The following is a 21,177-nucleotide window of genomic DNA, read 5'->3' as shown; positions in this document are numbered from 1 at the left end:
GATTCCTTATTTTCTGCACAAATACACTTTGCCAGAATTTTTAGTATGCTTGTTCATGGTCAGGTTCCAGGAAACTTTATGATATTCTCCAAGACAAATTGAGAAGTTAAAACTTTTTTGTTGACGTTTTTACATGTAAATATTGCCAAGCAAAAGAAATGAAGTGTTTTCTAAATATGGACAACAAGGTCCAGCCAGAAGAGATTTGTTTCTGCTTTCTCCTGTTTTTATCATAGCTTCCAGTACGACAAGTCCATAGCACCCAACTAGTTAAATTCTGGGCTCCCATCCATTTTTGAGATACAGAGTCCAAGTCCAGCAGGCCCAGGGATGCCCCCAAAACATCTCACTTTCCTGGACGTGTAGGCAGCTGAGAACCCAATCCAAAATGCTCAAGCTATCAAGTGTATCCCAGTGTGTGTTGATGCATCTTCAAATTTCCCATGCCATGAGTATACAAAACTTGGAACTCTTCACTGCTTCTTCTATTTCTCTCACTTATTCTTAATCCAATGGAGAGTTGCTGGAAGGTTTTAGGGAGAGGGCTGACCTGACCTAATTTGTTCTCAAGGAGAAAACTCTAAGACCTGGACTAGAGGGGACAAAAGAAGAAGCTAGTGGAAGCTCTTGGGGGGGTGGGTGGTTCCAGTGAGAGAGGATGGTTATAAGGCTGGATGGTGGCAGGCAGGAGGGAGAGAAGGAGACGGACTTGACACATGGTTGGAGTGGGACTTAGTGCCTGACTGTGCATAAGTGGGGAGGAAGAGCGAGTGGTCAGGAATGATGCCCAGATTTTCGACACTAATCAGTCTGGATACTCCTGGAACAGGGGGAATGGATGAGAAGCAGAGAATGAGTTTTGGAGAGCTGACCAAGAGTTTGGTTTCGGATGTCCTAAGCTCAGTGAGACATCCCGATGGATAGGGCAAGAATTGACAAGGGATGAATCTCCAAAATATATAAACAGCTCATGTAGCTCAGTATCAAGAATACAAACACCCCAATCAAAAAGTGGGTGGAAGATCTAAGTAGACACTTCTTCAAAGAAGACACTCAGATGGCTAAAAAACACATGAAAAGATGGTCAGTATCACTAATTATGAGAGAAATGCAAATCCAAACTACAGTGTGGTGTCACCTCATACCAGTCAGAATGGCCATCATCAAAAAGTCTACAAGCAATAAGAAAGGGTATGGAGAAAAGCGAACCCTACTACACTGTCAGTGGGAACATAAACTGGTACAGCCACTATGGAGAACGGTATGGAGGCTCCTTAAAAAACTAAAAATAGAGCTACCGTATGATCCAGCAATCCCACTCCTGGGCATGTATCTGGAGAAAATTATAATTCAGAAAGATACATGCTCCCCTGTGTTCACTGCAGCACTATTTACAATAGCCAGGACATGGAAACAACCTAAATGTTCATCAATAGAGGAACGGATAAAGCAGGTGTACATATACAGAATGGAATATTATTCAGCTATAAAAAAGAATGAAATAATGCCATATGCCGCAACATGGGTAGATCTGGAGATTGTTATACTGAAGGAAGTAAGTCAGAGAAAGACAAACACCATATGTCATCACTTATATGTGGAGTCTAAAAAGGGGGGTACAAATAAACTTATCTACAAAACAGCAATAGAGTCACACTGTAGAAAATATACTTGTGGCTACCAGCGGGTAAAGAGGGGGTAAGGGATAAGGTCGCTGCCCTTCCCCCGAGGCAAGTCATAAGACCCTCAGGTTAGAGGTGCCCCTCACCTCCATACCCGAGGAGAGGAGCATTCCTTTCTCTGCAGATAGAGTGATGCTGGAGGGAATGAAGGAACTGTCCTTGCTGGGTTACCCCCAGTTGAAACTTCCCACGACTTTCCACCCTTCATCAGACCTAGTATAGAAACACTCAGGGGTAACCGCTTCTTGGAGTCTTCATTTCCTTATGAAGCCTCCCAGATTGGATAAAATTTATATTACAGAAATGTGTGTACTTTCTTCTTTTTTTTTCCTTTAATTTTTATTGGAGTATAGTCAATTTACAATGTTGTGTTAGTTCCAGGTGTACAGCAAAGTGGATCAATTATACATACACATATATCTACTCTTTTTTCAGATTCTTTTCCCATATAGGTCGTTACAGACAATTGAGTAGAGTTCCCTGTGGTACACAGTGGGTCCTTGTTGGTTATCTCTTTCATATACTGTGGTGTGTGTATGTCCATTCCAAAGTCCCAATTTATCCTCCCCCCACATCCCCTAACCACCTGGTAACCATAAGTTTGTTTTCTCCATCTGTAACTCAGTTTCTCTTTTGTAGATAAGTTAATTTGTACCTTAAAAAATATTCCACGTAAAAGCAGTATCATACATTTGACTTTCCCTGTCTGACTAACTTCACTTACTCTGACAATCTCCAGGTCCATCCATGTTGCTGCAAATGGCATTATTGCATTCTTTTTATGAATAATACTCCTTTGTATATGTGCAGCACATCTTCTTTATCCTTTTCTCTGCTGATGGCTATTTAGGTTGTTTCCGTGTCTCAGCTACTGTAAATAGTGCTATGAGCATAGAGGTTCATGTATCTTTTCAAAGTATGGTTTTCTCTGGATATATGCCCAGGATTGCTGGATCACATGCTAGCTCTGTTTTTTAGTTTTTTAAGGAACCTCCACACTGTTTGCCATAGTGGCTGTCTGTACCAGTTTATATTCCCAGTAACAGTGTAGGAGGGTCCCCTTTTCTCCACATTCTCTCCAGCATTTATTGTTTGTACATTTTTTTAATGATGACCATTGATACCTCCGGAGAAGGCAATGGCACCCCACTCCAGTACTCTTGCCTGGAGAATCCCATGGATGGAGGAGCCTGGTAGGCTGCAGCCCGTGGGGTCGCTACGAGTTGGACACGACTGAGTGACTTCACTTTTACACATTGGAGAAGGAAATGGCAACCCACTCCAGTGTTCTTGCCTGGAGAATCCCAGGGACGGAAAAGCTTGGTGGGCTGCTGTCTATGGGGTCCCACAGAGTTGGACACGACTGAAGTGACTTAGCAGCAGCAGCAGCAGCAGCAGCAGCACTGATACCTCATTGTAGCTCTGATTTGCATTTTTGTAATAATTAGTGATATTGAGCATCTTTTCATGTGCCTCTTGGCTATCTGTCTGTCTTCTTTGGAGAAATGTCTATGTAGATCTTCCACCCATTTTTTGATTGAGTTGTTTTTCTTATTTTTGATATTGAGCTGCATGGACTATTGGTATATTTTGGAGATTAAGCCCTTGTTCATTGCTTCATTTGCCAATATTTTCTCCCATTCTGAGAGTTGTCTTTTCGTTTTATTTATGGTTTCCTTTGCTGTGCAAAAGCTTTTAATTTTAATTACATCCCATGTGTTTATTTTTTGTTTTTATTTTCGTTACTCTAGAAGATGGATCAGAAACAATCTTCCTGCTATTTATGGCAAAGTGTGTTCTGCCGATGTTTTCCTCTAATAAGAGTTTTATAGTATCCAGCCTTACATTTAGGTCTTTAATCCATTTTGAGTTTATTTTTGTGTATGGTGTTAGGGGGTGTTCTAATTTCATTCGTTTACATGTATCTGTCCAGTTTTCCCAACCGTGTGTACTTTCTTTTTATTAATCTTTGTTTCTTAAGTTATTTTTATTAGAAAAAATGAACGTTGTCTGTTTTCAGGTGCAAAATACTGACCTAGTACATCCCCAAGCCCCCGAAGAGGCCAGCTGTGCTTAGCAACTCCCCCAGAGGAAACCCATGTCTTGGCTATTGTAAGTAGTGTTGCTATGAACTAGCATGTATCTTTTAGAATTATATTTTTGTCCAGATACATGCCCAGGAGTGGGATTGCTGGATCATATGGCAACTCTATTTTTAATTTTCTTGAGGAATCATTTGAAATTTCATGCATGCGTTTCCAAGGCCTTTTGTGCCCCGCTTCAGAGGTCTGATGGCTTAGGAGCACTTCCACACATGCTTGTTGGGGCTTGGAGCTTTCTCTGAAGATAAGCCCTAGACTCTGCCCATTTCCCTTCTGGGTCCTTGCCACCAACAAGCTGAAATGGGATTTCTGCTTTAAACAATGACCTTGGATCCCAATCTTGGCAGGACCTTTAAGAATATAAGGTGACTAAGGAATCTGAGCACTTTGGGGGCTCCCCATTATTAATCAGAGTGTGTGGGGGTAATTCTTTGGAGAAAATTTCATAAGTACATACACGGGCTTCTCCAGTGGCTTAGTGGTAAAGAATTTGCTTGTAACACAGGAGAGGCAGGAGACCCGGATTTGATCCCTGGGTCGGGAAGATCCCCTGGAGGACGGCATGGAAACCCACTCCAGTACTCTTGCCTGGAGAATCCCATGGGCAGAGGAGCCTGGTGGGCTATAGTCCATGGGGTCGCAGAGTCAGACACAAGTGAGAGAGCATGCAGGAGTTGACGGCGCTACACAAATGCACTGATGTGCTCAGGGCAACAGAACTTTCTGGATGATGATGTGTTTATGCACATAAACCTAAATAACAAAAATCATTTAAAAGGTAAATAGAGCATCGAACCATACTAAGTCTTTAAAGCCTATTTTAGGTGCATGGAGTCAATATCACACAAGAATTAACAATATCCATCTATTTTGCGATTACAGCAGTTGACGGCAAGTAAGTCAAATCCTCAGCTGACCTCGCCAATCTCAGGAGGTTGTGTGCTGCTACCAGGCACTCGGCACAGTGGCAGAGTCTCCTATACACACAAGTGCCAACTTACACCAAGTGACAAGGCTCAATGTGTCATATCTGAAAATTTAAAAAGCTTATCTTTTAGGAGATAAAGCAGCTATTTGTACTCATTGTGCCTTCAGATGCCCCATTATAACCAAGATGGTTTTGCACAATCAAAGTAATGTTACAGTGCTAGAAGCTTCAATATAGCACATATACTAAAACTCGAATGATACAGAGATTAGCATGGCCCCTGTGCAAGGATGACACACAAATTCAGAAAAGTGTTCCATATTTCTTATAGTTTTGAACATTAAAAAAAAATAATATTATGAATAGGATTCACAGAATATTTTTAAAGTTTACCAAAAGAAAACTTAAGATTACATACAACTTGCCATTTTTTATTTGCCTTCTTGACTGCTTTAGGTATTAAAAAATAGGACTCTGTGTGTGCTTCTATAGTGTGAATTATTTGGTAGGTTGCTCTTTCTGGTAAATTTTCCCACCATTTTAAAGTAAAGATACACATCTTTCAACCCTGAAATTAGGTGCATTCAATTTTAAGAAATTATTTTTGAGTTTTAAAAAATATGTGGTAGAAATTTTGATATAGTTAATACACTCAATTAGTTTCATTAGGAGAAGACAGACTATTTTCATGAATGATTAGTTCATGAAAGTATCTAACTATGTTGATAAGAAGAAAATAAAATGACAAAATGCATGTTACAGTGCCCCCAAAGATGCTTGGAAAACTAGTAAGTCATGGCAGATGACATACATTCATGAAGCTTTAATTTCATGCAGTTATGCATTTCTCACAAATCACTTTGGTTGTGTGATCTTCACACTGAGGGATTTGTTTAGATAAAGCCATTTATGATTTCAGTTGTTAAACTACAATATTTTATAGCATTTATTCAGTGCATCCTGATTTCTTTAAGGTTTAAATGTTACCGTTTTTCCTGAAAACTAAAAAGTCTCTCCTGGTATAGAGGACCTCTCAGCTCCTATTGTTAGAGCTGAAACTGCCCTGAGATAGTCTTGAGTTTTAAGAACACATTTTACTTGCATTGTCAGTTCAGTTCAGTTCAGTTCAGTTCAGTCGCTCAGTCGTGTCTGACTCTTTGCGACCCCATGAATCGCCTCACACCAGGCCTCCCTGTCCATCACCAACTCCCGGAGTTCACTCAGACTCACATCCATGGAGTCGGTGATGCCATCCAGCCATCTCATCCTCTGTTGTCCCCTTCTCCTCCTGCCCCCAATCCCTCCCAGCATCAGAGTCTTTTCCAATGAGTCAACTCTTCACATGAGGGGGCCAAAGTATTGGAGTTTCAGCTTCAGCATCAGTCCTTCCAATGAACACACAGGCCTGATCTCCTTTAGGAAGGACAGGCTGGATCTCCTTGCAGTCCAAGGGACTCTCAAGAGTCTTCTCCAACACCACAGCTCAAAAGCATCAATTCTTTGGCACTCAGCTTTCTTCACAGTCCAACTCTAACATCCATACATGACCACTGGAATAACCATAGCCTTGACTAGTCAGACCACTGTAGACTTCTCAAATTCAGTAACCTGTCCTTCATTATAAAACATCACTGTAACCCAGTCACCATCTTTTTTTTTTTTGGTGGGAGTGGCTTCACTCAGCTTGTAGGATCTTAGTCCCCCAGCAGGGACTGAACCCGGTCTCTCGGCAATGAAAGCACAGAATCCTAACCACCAGAGAATTCGCTCCAAACAGTCCTTTACTCTAAATCTGTTGTAGGATTTTCCCCTCCTTCAGTCTCGATGATATATATTGACCCATCTTGTTCTTTTCTGATAACCATGATGAGCAATGACTATATTTTTGCAGGCTAAAGCTAGAACTCAGCAAGACTAACCAGCCCCTCTGATAATTAAGCCTGTTCTCAATAACGCTTTGCAGGGCAGGTTATGGGGGGTGGGGAGGGGGCTAATATAGTGCTTGCGGCTGCGCTCAGTCGTGTCCACTCTTTGCGACCCCATACAGACATTGGATCAATTCATAATAATGGAGGGTTTTGGTGACTATGACTCAAGTATCCACGTTATAATCACAATAATAATCATTAAGACCATAATATTCTCCGCCATTACTGTACTCCAGCAATGCAAAAATCCAGATACAGGAAAATGGCCACATCACTGGACAGTTTTCACTCTGTCACGGCGACTTACTGCAGAGTATAAGTGTGATGTGGACTGAGCTAAATCCTGTGCCTCTGCCAAATGAGTGTGGCACGACAATACTATGTTAACACCGCTGTGGGCTTCCTTACTCAGATTAACAGAAGACATGCTTATGAAATTAAAGCATGAAAATAGACACTATTCGGAATCTAGACAACACACAAAAGTAACTGCATAACAAGAGCACGGGATGGATTACGGTCCAAATATTGCCATGCTGTTATAAACGGGCTAAACCAGTGAGCTGCTTAGCCGAGAACAGTGACTCTGCACTCCAGAACCACTTAAGAGCTTTAAAAATGCTGATGCCCAATCCCCTCACACAGAATAATTTAATTGGCCCAGCGTGGAGTCCTGGGCATAGGATGTTTAGAAACTCCCTGACTCCTTTGGTGGACTGCCATGATTGTGAAACGCTGGGCCCTGAACAAAGAGGCCCCGGGGGAAATAAGGGGCCACAGACTGCTTTGGGCAGGATATTCCAGTAGGGGGCGCTCAGCTGATTCCATGTTTCTTAACATCCGTCCACGTCCCACTTGTTAACCTATTTTCGGAGAGGCCTTTCTAACATAGATGCTACTCTATTTTCAAAGTTTTTTTTTTTTTTTAAGTTTTCTAAAAGTAACGGGAATTCCCTGACGGCCCAGTGGTTGGGACTCCACTTCAGGGGCAGAGGCTCAATCCCTGAATGGGGAACTAAGGTCTCCCAAACCCTATGCTGCTGCTGCTAAATCACTTCAGTTGTGTCCGACTCTGTGTGACCCCATAGATGACAGCCCACCAGGCTGCCCCATCCCTGGGATTCTAGCACAACCAAATAATAATAATTATAATGATAATAAAATCTACAGTATCTTCAGATTTCAGGTTGAATATGGCAGATTAGATATATCCATTTATCTCTACTGTGTCCACAAAACCCCACTAAATGACAGTAAAGGAATCAAAAGAAAAGATATGTTCTTATTGACAAAACAGGAGAGCAGGTAACAGCAGCCAAGTGGGGACAAGAACATTTTAATGCTTCAGAACCCTGGAAAGCTCAGGAATTCTAAGCTATTTCTGAACGTTGAGGAAAAATTGATATCAGAGTGGGCATCTAGCCTGTCTGCTACAGTTTAAAACAAAGCAAAGGAAGAGCTGTATAAGCATACTATAAGTTATAGAAGCAAACAGATGAAACTGCTAAGGACTGAAAAGGGTTGTTTCTGGGAAGTGGGAACTGGGATGCGAAAAAGCAATTATAGGTTTTGCTCTTCTGAGAGCCCTGTGTCATTGGCCTTTAAAATTAAATTCTGAAAGCAATTATCCTTCAATTAAAAAATAAATTTTAAAAAAGCAAAAAAAAAATGAAAAGAAAATATTAAGCATATATAAAACTTAGTTTGTTTGTTTTTTTTTTAAGCTGCTTTTGAAATGCATTTGGGACTAAAGGTGTGCAAATACTGTAGATATGAATGTAAAGTTGTAAAATCTTTCCAGGTGACAGGTGGGAAATATAGGTCAAAAATTTCAATGTGTGGAACATTTAGTCCAGCAATTTCACTCTTCAAATTTGTCCTGAGGAAGTAATTGGACAACCACTGCTTCGAGCATAAAATAAAAATTGGAAACTATCTATACACCCTACACCAGAAATTTGATTTGAACAAGTGATGGCTCCTCCATACAGTGAAATTATATGTAAATACTTTAAATGATGGGTTGCACACCTCCCAGATGGTCAAAAATCCTAAAAGCCTGAAAACAAAAGTTGCTGGGCATGTGAAACCGTGAAATGTTGATATAGTGCTGTTGAGTGTGCACAGGTACTGTCTTTGGAGGAAAAGCAAAAATTGGCATTACATAAATGAAAAGTTAGATATACACTTTGATCAGCAATTCTCATAGGGTGTCTAAAATGACTCCCATGAACTATAAAGTGCATGGAATTCTCCAGCCCAGAATACTGGAGTGGGTAGCTGTTCTCTTTTCCAGGGGATCTTCCCGGCCCAGGAATCGAACCTAGGTCTCTTGCATGGAAGGGGGATTCTTTACCAGCTGAGCTACCAGGGAAGCCTGAGACCTTCTATGGATTTTTACCGATATTACATCCTGGAGTGGGAGGGGGGAGAAGAGAAAGAACACATCTACCACGTAAGTTTACGACCTACCTCAATAAGTTTATGAACAAAGAAAACGAACCTATATGAATAATGCAGCTGTGAAAGTTGACTACCACTAAATCCAGCAGTAATAACTGGATTAGGAAAAAAAAAAAGTGTGACTCACATGGTAAACAATTGGCCTGCAATGCAGGAGACTCGGGTTTGAAATCTGGGTCGGGAAGAGTCCCTGCAGAAGGGAATGGAAACTCACTGCAGTATTCTGGCCTGGAGAATTCCACAGACAGAGGAACCCGGCAGCTTACAGTCCATAGGGTGGCTAACAGTCCCACAGGACTGAGTGACTGACACTACAGAAAACAAAGCACAGCCCAAAAGACATTTACACGTGTGACAGAAACGCGGGATCACGCAGAAAGAGTTCTCCTTTTTCCAGGTGGCTCTCTCTGAAAGTCGCTCAGGCGTGTCCGACCAGAAACTGTCTGACTCCTCTGTCCATGGGATTCACCAGGCAAGAATACTGCAGTGGGTAGCCATTCTCTTCTCAGGAGAATCTTCCCCAGGAACTGAGCCTGGGTGTACCGCATTGAAAGCAGGCTGTCTAAGCCATCTGCTGCTGCTGCTAAGTCGCTGCAGTTGTGTCCAACTCCGTGTGACCCCATAGATGGCAGCCCACCAGGCTCCCCTGTCCCTGGGATTCTCCAGGCAAGAACACTGGAGTGGGTTTCCATTTCCTTCTCCAATGCATGAAAGTGAAAAGTGAAAGTGAAGTCACTCAGTCGTGTCTGACTCAGTGACCCCACGGATTGCAGCCTACCAGGCTCCTCCATCCATGGGATTTTCCAGGCAAGAGTACTAGAGTGGGGTGCCATTGCCTTCTCCACTCTAAGCCATAAGAGAAACTCTAATCAGCAAAAGAAAAAAAAAAAAAAGCCGTCTGCCAATATTACAAGGCCCGGGTTCTGTTCGTGGGTAGTGAAAAATCTGTCTGGGTTTCTTTGCTCAGTTGTGTCTGATCGGCCATCCTGTCTTCACTTGAAAAAGCCTATTGTGGTTTTATGGATATTGGGTTTTTCCCTTGTATCTCAGCTGGAAAAGAATCCGCCTACAGTGCGGGAGACCTGGATTCAACCCCTGGGTTACGAAGATCCCTGCAAAAGGGGGAGCCTACCCACTCCAGCATCGTGGCCTGGAGCATTCCATGGACTGCATAGTGCATGCGGTCACAAAAAGTGAGACACGACTAAATGCTTTTCACTTTAAACTCACTGAAAATCAAACCTGCAAACTGAAATGATAAACAAAGAAAGCTTCAAGAACCTAAAAAACCTGCCCGAAATCATTTATTTCTCAACTTCTACTTTTCTACACAGGAATATTGATCTTGTTTAGTCTCACAAGACCTCCAAAACTTGTTTGGTAATGGAAGTAGTATTTCTTTCTTGGCCCTACTTGACCTAGTCTCCACCACAACACAAGAGAGGAAGTTCAAGCAGAAGCAAGAAATGGAGTATGGGTATCACACTGTGCCTGGGCCATACTGATAAGAGGGAGCTCACTCCTAATACACTGAGGATGAGAAGCAAAAAAAGGGTACGTCCCCATGAAGAGGTTGTAGCAGATCTTTCAACATAGGGGGATGAAGGCTCATTCTTCAAAATACGTTTAAATCTACGATAAACGGAAATAATAAATTGAACGTACTGCAAGGAGTGCATTCTGGTTATGCAAATGAATGCTGAATCCCCACCCCCAAGATTCACCCCTTTCCCACCCCAGCTCCCACGAAGCCGGCTTCCAGTCCATTGTTCCCAGGCCCTTGACTCCATGTATTCTCTTTAATGCTCTTGGTCTGATTTCTTTCGAATAAAGTATTTTGTTGATGGCTTAAGAAACTGATATAGGAGCGCTGCATTTGACACGAAGTTCACTATACTGTCAAATGAAACAGAGTGCCCTGAGTGCACAGGCCTGCCAAACTATTTGTGACCCCATGGACTGTAGCCCTCCAGGCTCCTCTGTCCATGGAATTCTCCAGACAAGAATACTGCAGTGGGTAGCCATTCCCTTCTCCAGGAGATTCTTCCCCAGGAGCAAACCTCTTTCTCCCACATTGTAAGCAGAGTCTTCACTGTCTAAGCCACCACAGTGACTCTAATCACTAATTTTTAAAAAAGCTGTCTACCAATATAGGAGGAGCTGGTTCCATCCCTGGGTCATAAACATTGTCCAGTTCCTTTGCTCAGTCTTCTCCAAACAGTTCTCCTGGGGCTTGTTCAAACGCATGTCCACCGAGATGGTGGGTGCTATATAATGAGTCAATGTCGTCCCTTTCTCCTCCTGTCTTCAATCTTTCCCAGAATCAAAAAACCAAAAAAAATCTCATTCAGGATTATGAAAATCTTACTGACTAAAAATCTAGGACACGATTTCATGTGATAAATACACATCAAACTCTTAACTGCTGCAGCTGTAGAAAAACTGCCCAAAGCCCTCCACGTTTCAAATTCTATTCTTCCACACAACAATATTGGCCTTGTGTATCTCACAAGGCCTCCAAAAATTATTGGAAGCTCGCCTCATCCTTACTTGGGCCTACCTCACCGAATCCTCAGTGAGACAAAAGACTCAGTTCCAGTAGAAACAAGGATAAGAGTAAACATACCATAAAGAGCCTGTGAACATACTGATGAGGTGACACTCACTCCTAACACAGTGAGGCTGAGGAGCGTCAAGGGTAAGTCCAGGTCAAGAGTTTGCAGCAGATCTTTGTGCCTAAGAGGATGAAGGCTCATTCTTCAAAATACTACATTAAAAAAATTATGATAAATTGAAATAATAAATAGAAACTATATTGCGTGCATTGCATTCTGGTTGTGCAAATGAACACTGATCCCCGCCTCTGAGATTTGCGCCTTTCCCCCAGCTCTTGCGAAGCCCGCTTCCAGCCCCTTGTTCCCAGGCCCCTGACTCCATGTCTTCTCCTCGACGTTCTGAGTCTGATTTGTGTCAAATAAAGGATGTTGTCGACAGCTTAAGAAAATGATGTAGGAGCGCTGCATTTGACACAGAGAAGGTTCACTATAATGTCAAATGAAATAGAGTACCCCGTGTGCTCAGTCCTGCGCAGACAATTTGTGATCTCATGGACTGTAGCCCTCCAGGCTCCTCTGTCCATGGAATTCTCCAGGCAAGCATACTGCAGTGGGTAGCCATTCCCTTCTCCAGGAGAAGTTTCCCCAGGATCGAATCTGGGTCTCCTGCTTTGTAAGCAGACTCTTTACTGTCTCAGCCATCAGGGTGACTCTAGTCACTATTTAAAAAAAAAACCCCAAAACAAAAAAAGTGCCAAAATTGGAGGGCCCGGTTCCATCCCTGAGTCGAGAAAACTGTCCAGTTCATTTGCTCAGTTCTGTCCAACCAGCTTTCCTATCTGTCACTAACTCCCGGGGCATGCTCAAACAAATGTCCACTGAGTTGGTGATGCTATCTAATGGTTTTCCCCAATGTAATCCCTTTCTCCTCCCATCTCCAATCTTTCCTGGCACCAGAAAAATCTCCTGGAAAGCGCATTCACGATTACGAGAACCATACTGGCCAAATACCAAGCAATTTTACTGACCTAACAACCTTACCTGCCCCCTGAGAAAACTGTATGCAGGTCAGGAAGTAATAGAACCAGACATTGAAACCCAGACTGGGTCCATATTGGGAAAGGAGTAGTCAAGGCTGCATATTGTCACCCTGCTTATTTAACTTATATGCAGAGTACATCATGTGAAAAGCCAGGCTGGATGAAGCACAAACTGGAATCAACACTGAAGGGAGAAGCATCAATAACCAAAGATATGCAGATGACACCACCATTATGGCAGAAAGTGAAGAACTAAAGAGCCTCTTGATGAAACTGAAAGAGGAGAGTGAAAAAGTTGGCTTAAAACTCAAAATTCAGAAAAGGGAAGATCATGGCATCCAGTCCCATCACTTCATGGCAAATAGATGGGGAAACGATGGAAACAGTGACTGACTATTTTTTTGGGCTCTAAAATGACTGAGGACGGTGACTTCAGCCATGACATTAAAAGGCACTTGCTCCTTGGAAGAAAAGCTATGACCAACCAAGACAGCATATTAAAAAGCAGAGACATTACTTGGCTGAAAATGGTCCGTCAAGTCAAAGCATTTTTTTTTCCCAGTACTCCTGTAAGGATGTGAGAGTTGCACTTATGTAAAGAAAGCTGAAGTCCGAAGAACTGAGGCTCTTTGACTGTGGTCTTGGAAAAGACGCTTGAGAGTCCCTTGGACTGTAAGGAGATCCAACCAGTCCATCCTAAAGGAAATGAGTCCTGAATATTCATTGGAAGAACTGATGCTGACACTGAAATTCCAATACTTTGGCCACCTAATACAAAGTACTGACTTACTGGAAAAGACCCTGATGCTAGAAAAGACTGAAGATCAGAGAAGAAACAAGAAAACAGAAAATGAAATAATTACATAGCACCATGGATTCAAAAGTATGAGTAAGCTCCCAGGACGGGTGACAGGAAAACCCGAAAAGCCACAATGTACGGGGTTACAAAACAATCAAACAAGACTGAGTTCAACTGAGCAGACCAAAACCTAACACAAGGAACAAACACACAGAAAACTGTTAACTCTAACAACCCCAGCAAAAAGGCCTGTGTCAAAAAAATTTCGTCTCCCACTTCATGGGAAATAGATGGGGAAACAGTGGAAACAGTGTCAGATTTTATCTTTTTGGGCTCCAAAATCACTGCAGATGGTGACTGCAGCCATGAAATTAAAAGACGCTTACTCCTTGGAAGGAAAGTTATGACCAATCTAGATAGCATATTCAAAAGCAGAGACATTACTTTGCCGACTAAGGTCCATCTAGTCAAAGCTATGGTTTCTCCACTAGTCATGTATGGATGTGAGGGTTGGACTGTGAAGAAGGCTGAGTGCCGAAGAATTGATGCTTTTGAACTGTGGTGTTGGAGAAGACTCTTGAGAGTCCCTTGGACTGCAAGGAGATCCAACCAGTCCATTCTGGAGGAGATCAGCCCTGGGACTTTTTTGGAAGGAATGATGCTAAAGCTGAAACTCCAGTACTTTGGCCACCTCATGCAAAGAGTTGACTCATTGGAAAAGATTCTGATGCTGGGAGGGACTGGGGGGCAAGAGAATAAGGAGATGACCAAGGATGAGATGGCTGGATGGCATTGCCTTGATAGACATGAGTCTGAGTGAACGCGGAAGACGGTGATGAACAGGGAGGCTTGGCGTGTTGCGACTCATGGGGGTTGCAAGAAGTCGAACACGAGTGAGTGACTAAACCGAACTGAACGTCTGTTTTTGCATACAACCATATTGGCTTTGTTTAGCTCACAAAGCCTCCAAAAATTGTGGGAAGCGCAGCTTATACGTCTATCAAAACCTACCCGTCACGCACCACAAAAGACCCACCTTGAGAACGAGCACTCCTGATACAGTTAGGGTGAGCACCGTCAAGGGTAAGTCTGGGTCAAGAGTTTGCGGCAGATCTTTTCCCGTAAGTGCCTGAGGGTTCATTCATCGAAATATTACGTTTAAAAGAACTCTACAATGAATTAAAAGAGTAAATTCAATCTATATTGCGTGCAATGCATGCTGGTTATGCAAATAAACGCTGAGTCTCCGCCCCCGAGATTCACGCCTTTCCCCGCCCCAGCTCCCAGGAAACCAACTTCCTGTCCCTTATTCCCAGGCCCCTGACTCCATGTTTTCTCTTCCTCGACACTCTGAGTCTGATTTCTTCTCAATAAAGATTTTGTTGACAGCTTAAGATAATGATATATGGGTGCTGGATTTGACACAGCGGAGGTTCACGATAATGTTGAATGAAATAGAGTGCTGAACCTCGTCAATCGTGCCCAGACTATTTGCGACCCCATGGACTATAGCCCTCCAGGCTCCTCTGTCCATGGAATTCTCCAGGCAAGAACATTGCAGTGGGTAGCCATTCCCTTCTCCAGGAGAAGCTTCCCGAGGATTGAATCTGGGTCTCCCGCTTTGTAAGCAGACTCTTCACTGTATAAGCCATCAGGGTGACTCTAATCACTATTTAAAAAAAAAAAAAAGGTGACTTCCAAAATAGGAGAACTGAATCATCAGAAAAGACCCTGATGCTGGGAAAGATGGAAGGCATGAGGAGAAGGGGACAACAGAGAATGAGATGGTTGGATGGCATCACTGCCTTGATGTACATGAGTTTGAGCAAGTTCCCGGAGTTGGTGATGAACAGAGACCCTGGCGTGCTGCAGTTCATGGGGTCGCAGAGTCTGACATGACTCAGGGACTGAACTGAACTGAACAGGGCATGGCTCATAGTTTCACTGAGTTAGACAAGGCTGTGGTCCATGTGATCAGTTTGAGAAGTTTTCTTTGACACTGGTTTTCATTCTGTCTGCCCTCTGACAGATAAGGATAAGAGGCTTATGGAAGCTTCCTGCTGGGAGAGACTGACTGTGGGGAAAAAACTGGGTCTTGTTCTGATGGGCGGGACCATGCTCAGTAAATGTTTAATCCAATTTTCTGTTGATGGGTGGGGCTGTCTTCCCTCCCTGTTGTTTGACCTGAGACCAAACTAAGGTGGAGGTAATGAAGATAATGGCCACCTCCTTCCAAAGGTCCCACGCAGGCACTGCTGCACTCAGTGCCCCCAACCCTGCAGCAGTATACTGCCGACCCACGCCTCTGCCAGGGACTCCTGGACACCCGCGGGCAAGCCTGGGTCAGTCCCTTGTGGGGGTCCCTGCTCCTTTCTCCTGGGTCCTGGTGCACACAAGGTTTTGTTTGTGCCCTCCAAGAGTCTGTTTCCCCAGTCCTGTGTAAGTTCTGTAAGCAAATCCCACTGGCCTCCACAGTCAAATTCCTTGGGGGTTCTCAGTTCCCTTGCCAGATCCCCAGGTTGGTAAATCTGTTGTGGGTCCTAGAACTTCCTTAACAGTGCGAGAATTTCTTTGGTATGATTGTTCTGCAGTTTGTGGGTCATCTGCTCGGGGGCTCTATGGTTGGGGTTAATGGTGACCTCCTCCAAGAGGGCTTATGCCACAGGGTGTGTGACCAGGGCTCCTGCACACAGAGCCCCTGCCCCTGCGGCAGGCCACTGCTGACCCACCGTCCCTCCACGGGAGACACTCACACACAGTTCTGGCTCAGTCTCAGTGGGGTTTCTGAGCTCTGCTGTGCACAAGGCTTTCTTTGAGGTCTCCAAGTGTCACTGGCGGGTATGGGATTTGATTCTAAATGAAATTTCACCCCTCCTACTATCTTGTTTGGGCTTGTCCTTTGCCCTTAGACGTGGGGTATCTTTTTTTGGTGGGATCCAACATTCTGTTGATGGTTGTTCAGCACCGAGTTGTAATTTTGGACTTCTCCCAGGAGAGGATGAGGGCATGACCTTCTACTCCTCCATCTTGTATGGGAATCTTTGGTCAGATTCCCGTAACACTGAAAGGGGATATCCAAGAGATTTTTTGGTGCTGGGAAAGATTGAAAGCAGGTGGAGAAAGGGACCACAGTGCAAAAAGCAATTAGATGGCATCACCAACTGAATGGACATGAGTTTGAGCAAGCAAGGAAGGCTGGTCGGATAAGACTCAGCAAACGAACTGCACAATTTTCACGACTCAGGGATGGAACTGGGCCCTACTATATTGTACTATATTGGCAGTCACCTTTTTTTTTTTTTTTTAAATAGTGATTAGAGTCACTGAGAGAAAGGAGTCCATTCACAAAGCAGGAGACCCAGGTTTGATCCTGGGGAAGCTTCTCCTGGAGAAGGGAATGGTTACCCACTGCAGAATTCTTACCTGGAGAATTCCATGGACAGAGGAGCATGGAGGGCTATAGTCCGTGGGGTTCACAAATAATCTGGGCATGACTGAGGAGGTTCGGCAATCTCATTCGACATTATAGTGAACCTTCTCTGTGTCAAATGCAGCGCCCATATATCATTATTGTAAGCTGTCAACAAAATCCTTATTCAAAAGAAATCAGACTCAGAGTGTCGAGGAGGAGAAAACATGGAGTCAGGGGCCTGGGAACAAGGGATTGGAAGCTGACTTCCCAGGTGCTGGGGCGGGGAAAGGGGCGAATCTTGGGGGCGGGGACTCAATGAATATTTGCATAACCAGCATGCACTGCATGCAATATATTTTCAATTTATCATAATTTCTTTTAAATGTTGTGGTTTGAAGAATGAGCCTTTAGTCGCTTAAGAGAAAACATCTGTTGTAAACTCTTGACCCGGACTTACCCTTGACGCTCTTCACCCTAACTGTGTTATGTGTGCTTGTGTCCAAGTGGGGTCTTTTGCCGTGTGTTTAGTACTTGATAAGTTAGGACTGAGAGAGAAACCTCACTGCGTTACTCTCAATTTTTGGAGGCCTTGAGAAAAGCAAGGCCAGCATCACTGTATGGAAAAACAGACTTTGCAAAGTGAAAGCCTTGAGTCAGGCTTTGTTTCTGGGCTTCTTATATTTAAGAGCTCTCTGTGCGACTATCGGGGTGAAATTCCGAGGTTAGGCTTCGCTGTACTCCGTTGACTCTGTCTGTCGTGTCCAACTATTTTGTAATCCCATGGACTGTGACACTTCAGGATGCCTTGTCTATCACACATTCTTGAAATTTACTCATACTCATTTTGTTCGAATCAATGGTGCTATCTAACCATTTCATTTTCTGTCATCTCTTCTCCTTCCACCTTTAGTCCTTCCCAGCATCAGGGTCGTTTCCAGTAAGTCAGTTCTTTGCATCAGGTCAGCTAAGTATTGGAGTTTCAGTGTCTGCATCAGTTCTTTCAAGGAATATTCAGGACTTATTTTGGTCGGTAAGGTTCTCATAACCGTGAATGGGCTTTCTAGGAGATTTTTCTGGTGCCAGGAAAGATTGAAGATGGGAATAGGAAGGGACAACATTGGGGAAAACTATTAGATAGCATCATCGACTTGGTGGACATGAGTTTGCGCATGCGCTGGGTATTAGTGATGGATAGGAAATCCAGTCGGACAGAACTGAGGAAATGAACTCCTCAATTTTCGTGACCCACGGATGAAACCAGGCCCTCCTATTTTGGCAGTCAATTAAAAAAAAGATAGTGATTAGAGTCCCCCTGATTTCTGGGACAGTAGAGAGTCTGTTCATGAAGCGGAAGACCCAGGTTTGATCCTGGGGAGCTTCTCCTGGAGAAGGGAATGGTTACCCACTGCAGTGTTCTTGCCTGGAGAATTCCATGGACAGAGGAGCCTGGAGGGCTATATTCCATGGGGTTGCAAATAGTCTGGGCACAACTGAGGAGATTTTGCACACTATTTCATTTGACATTATAGTGAACCTTTCTGTGTTAAATGTAGCACCCATATATCATTATCTTAAGCTGTCAAAAACATCCTTATTGAAAAGAAATCAGACTCAGAGTGTCGAGGAGGAGAAAACATGGAGTCAGGGGCCTGGGAACGAGGGACTGGAAGCTGGCTTCCCGGGTGCTGGGGAGGGGAAAGGGGCAAATCTCAGGGGCGGGGACTCAGTGAATATTTGCATAAGCAGCATGCACTGCATGCAATATAGTTTCAATTCATCATAATTTCTTATAAACGTTGTGTTTTGAAGAATGAGCCTTCAGTCACTTAAGAGAAAAGATCTGTTGCAAACTCTTGACCCGGACTTACCCTTGACGCTCCTCACCCTAACTGTGTTATGTGTGTTCGTGCTCAAGTTGAGTCTTTTGCATTGTCCTTAGTATCCGGTTGGTTAGCTCTGGGGGAGAAACATCACTGCGTTACTCTCAATTTTTGGAGGCCTTGTGAGAGAAACAAGGCCAACATTGCTGTATGCAAAAACAGAACTTGCAAACTGAAATCTTTGAAGCAGGCTATTTTTCTGGGCTCGTTATATTTAAGAGTTTTCTGTGTGGTTATCAGATGAAATTCCAAGGTTAGGTTTTGTTCTGCTCAGTTAATTCCATCAGTCGTGTCTGACTATTTTGTAACCCCATGGACTGTGATACTTCAGGATGCCCTGTCTATCACACATTTTGTCTTGATTACTCCTGGTCATGGAGTGGCCTTGTCTGACACTGATGCTCTGTGAAATATTTCTGTTCAGAAGAACACCCAGAGCCAGCTTCTAGAAACATCATTGCCTAGTTGATACGGGACTGCTTTTCTGTTTTTCAATCATTACTATGAAATCCAATGTACCTTAATGAATTTTTACAAGATAAGCACCCTTGTAACCACCATGCAGGTCAAGAGCTCAAGCTGCACCAGCCCCTCCCAGTGCCCATCTCAGGCCAAGTCCCAAAGGACCCAGTGCTCTTTCACAGCAATCACTTCCTTTTGTTTCCTTATCATTTTATTACACAGGGTCTTCTCCCTAGTCGTTGTGATTTGGTCTAGCTCATTTTTAAAAACTTAATGTGTCTTTTGAGTCTTTGAATCCATAGACTCCCTTCTGTCCCTTTCTTATAATTTATCTGTTGAAATATTCTGGCCATTTGACCCACACCATTTTTCAGTGTCTGGGGTTTGCTGTTTCCTCTTCTTGGGTGACTCAACGTGGCCTTGTTTCCTTTATGAGTACTCTGGATAAGAAATACGAACTATTAGGTGAAACCATATGAAACTATAATTTTAGAAGTTAAAAATGTCCAAATATCTGTATATCATATATTACGATTTAACAATCATGGAAGAGAAGGCTAAGTGCTCAGTAAATACATTTCTGTGTCTGCTGGGCACAAAGCTACATTCCATGACTGGTTTTGGCCAACAGAATGGGGGTAGACTGTCTCCAAGCCTGTGCACAGAGCCTCCTGTGGGATCCTCGATTTCATTTCCATCAGCCCAATATAGAGGACACTGGGGCCCTGGCCAAAGATGGCACCTCAAGATGGATGGAACCTGGCCCCATGTGAGAGCACATAGCAGACTCTCTCAAATGTGTGTTGGACTTGAAGGCAGGCAAAGAAATGAACTTCTACTGTGTTCAGCCACTGTGATTTTGGAATGGTTTGATACATGAAGTTAGCCTACCTTGATAAAGAGAGTAATAGTCCAAGACCGTTTGTTATCCTAAAATCTAGTACACATGATATTTTCCTCATGTGTGAACCCACTGAAACAACAAACAAAAACTTAGAAAGATAACAGTATGATTTGCATTTAGTTTCATATTTAGCAAAGCATTTTTTTAAATGTACAAAAATGGAGCAGTGCATTCTGGGAGATCAAGAATGCATGGGTAAGGCATAGTCCTGAATTTAAGAGACATCTGAGTATCATGAGACATATATATGCATTTGGCTGGATTAACCAAACTCCATGGAACCCGGTAAACCTGGGGTGATCAATAAAAAAGGAGTTCCTGAAAGAGAAAGAGAAAGCTAGAAAGAGAATTCTTGGTCTTGGACTGAAAGGATCCCACCAACATTCTCTGCCACCCTGGGAGGTCTGACCAGGCTAGACAGCTGCTTGCGCATGTGTGCTTGTGTGTTCTGCCTTTGATCTCTCTTCCTAAACAACACTGGACATATAGAAGGCTCAAGGCACCCAGTCCTGAGGCAGGGAAGTGGCACTGTAGGTGAAGTCTCTGTGGGGAGGAGGCCCTGAGCTGTGGCTGTCTGAACTACCTGCTGAATTGTCCAGAGCTCCTTTCACACATTACACAGCTTGCTGTCTACATTGACCAGATTAATCACAAGTCACCATCTCCACAGCTGAAGTTAATGTTTTTTAAAACATTCCAGGGATTGGGTAAGTTGTATAGTATTTCTTCATGGGATTCCTTATTTTCTGCATAAATACACTTTGCCAGAATTTTTAGTATGCTTGTTTATGGTCAGGTTCCAGGAAACTTTATGATAGGATCCAAGACAAATTGGGAAGTTAAAACTTTTTTGCTGATATTTTTACATTTAAATATTGCCAAACGAAAGAAAGGAAGTATTTTCTAAATACAGACAACAAGGCCCAGCCAGAAGAGATTTTTTTTGCTTTCTCCTGTTTTTATCATAACTTCCACCACAACAAGTCCATAGTACCCAACTAGTTAAAATAAATTCTGGGCTC

The 21,177-nt window shown here is 43.2% G+C and overlaps 1 protein-coding gene and 1 non-coding gene across 2 annotated transcripts in view; both read left to right on the top strand.

Annotated features, from left to right (window-relative positions):
• The first annotated feature begins 1,521 nt into the window (after positions 1 to 1,521).
• The window catches only part of LOC138071965 (epidermal growth factor-like protein 6), a 175,609-nt gene continuing 155,953 nt past the window's right edge, over positions 1,522 to 21,177 (top strand). The window contains exons 1-2 of the mRNA XM_068963325.1: positions 1,522 to 1,555; positions 14,452 to 14,580. Of these exons, the coding sequence (XP_068819426.1) occupies positions 1,522 to 1,555; positions 14,452 to 14,580 (163 nt within the window). The remainder of the gene's footprint in view (positions 1,556 to 14,451; positions 14,581 to 21,177) is intronic.
• On the top strand, positions 4,929 to 5,038 carry LOC138072146 (U6 spliceosomal RNA). The gene has a single exon (XR_011144291.1). It is a non-coding gene; the product is annotated as a U6 spliceosomal RNA (small nuclear RNA).

Source organism: Capricornis sumatraensis, chromosome X (genome assembly GCF_032405125.1).
Source record: "Capricornis sumatraensis isolate serow.1 chromosome X, serow.2, whole genome shotgun sequence".
NCBI lineage: Eukaryota > Metazoa > Chordata > Mammalia > Artiodactyla > Bovidae > Capricornis > Capricornis sumatraensis.
The sequence above is the reverse complement of the archived record's forward strand: the minus strand, read 5'-3'. Positions and strand labels throughout refer to the sequence as shown.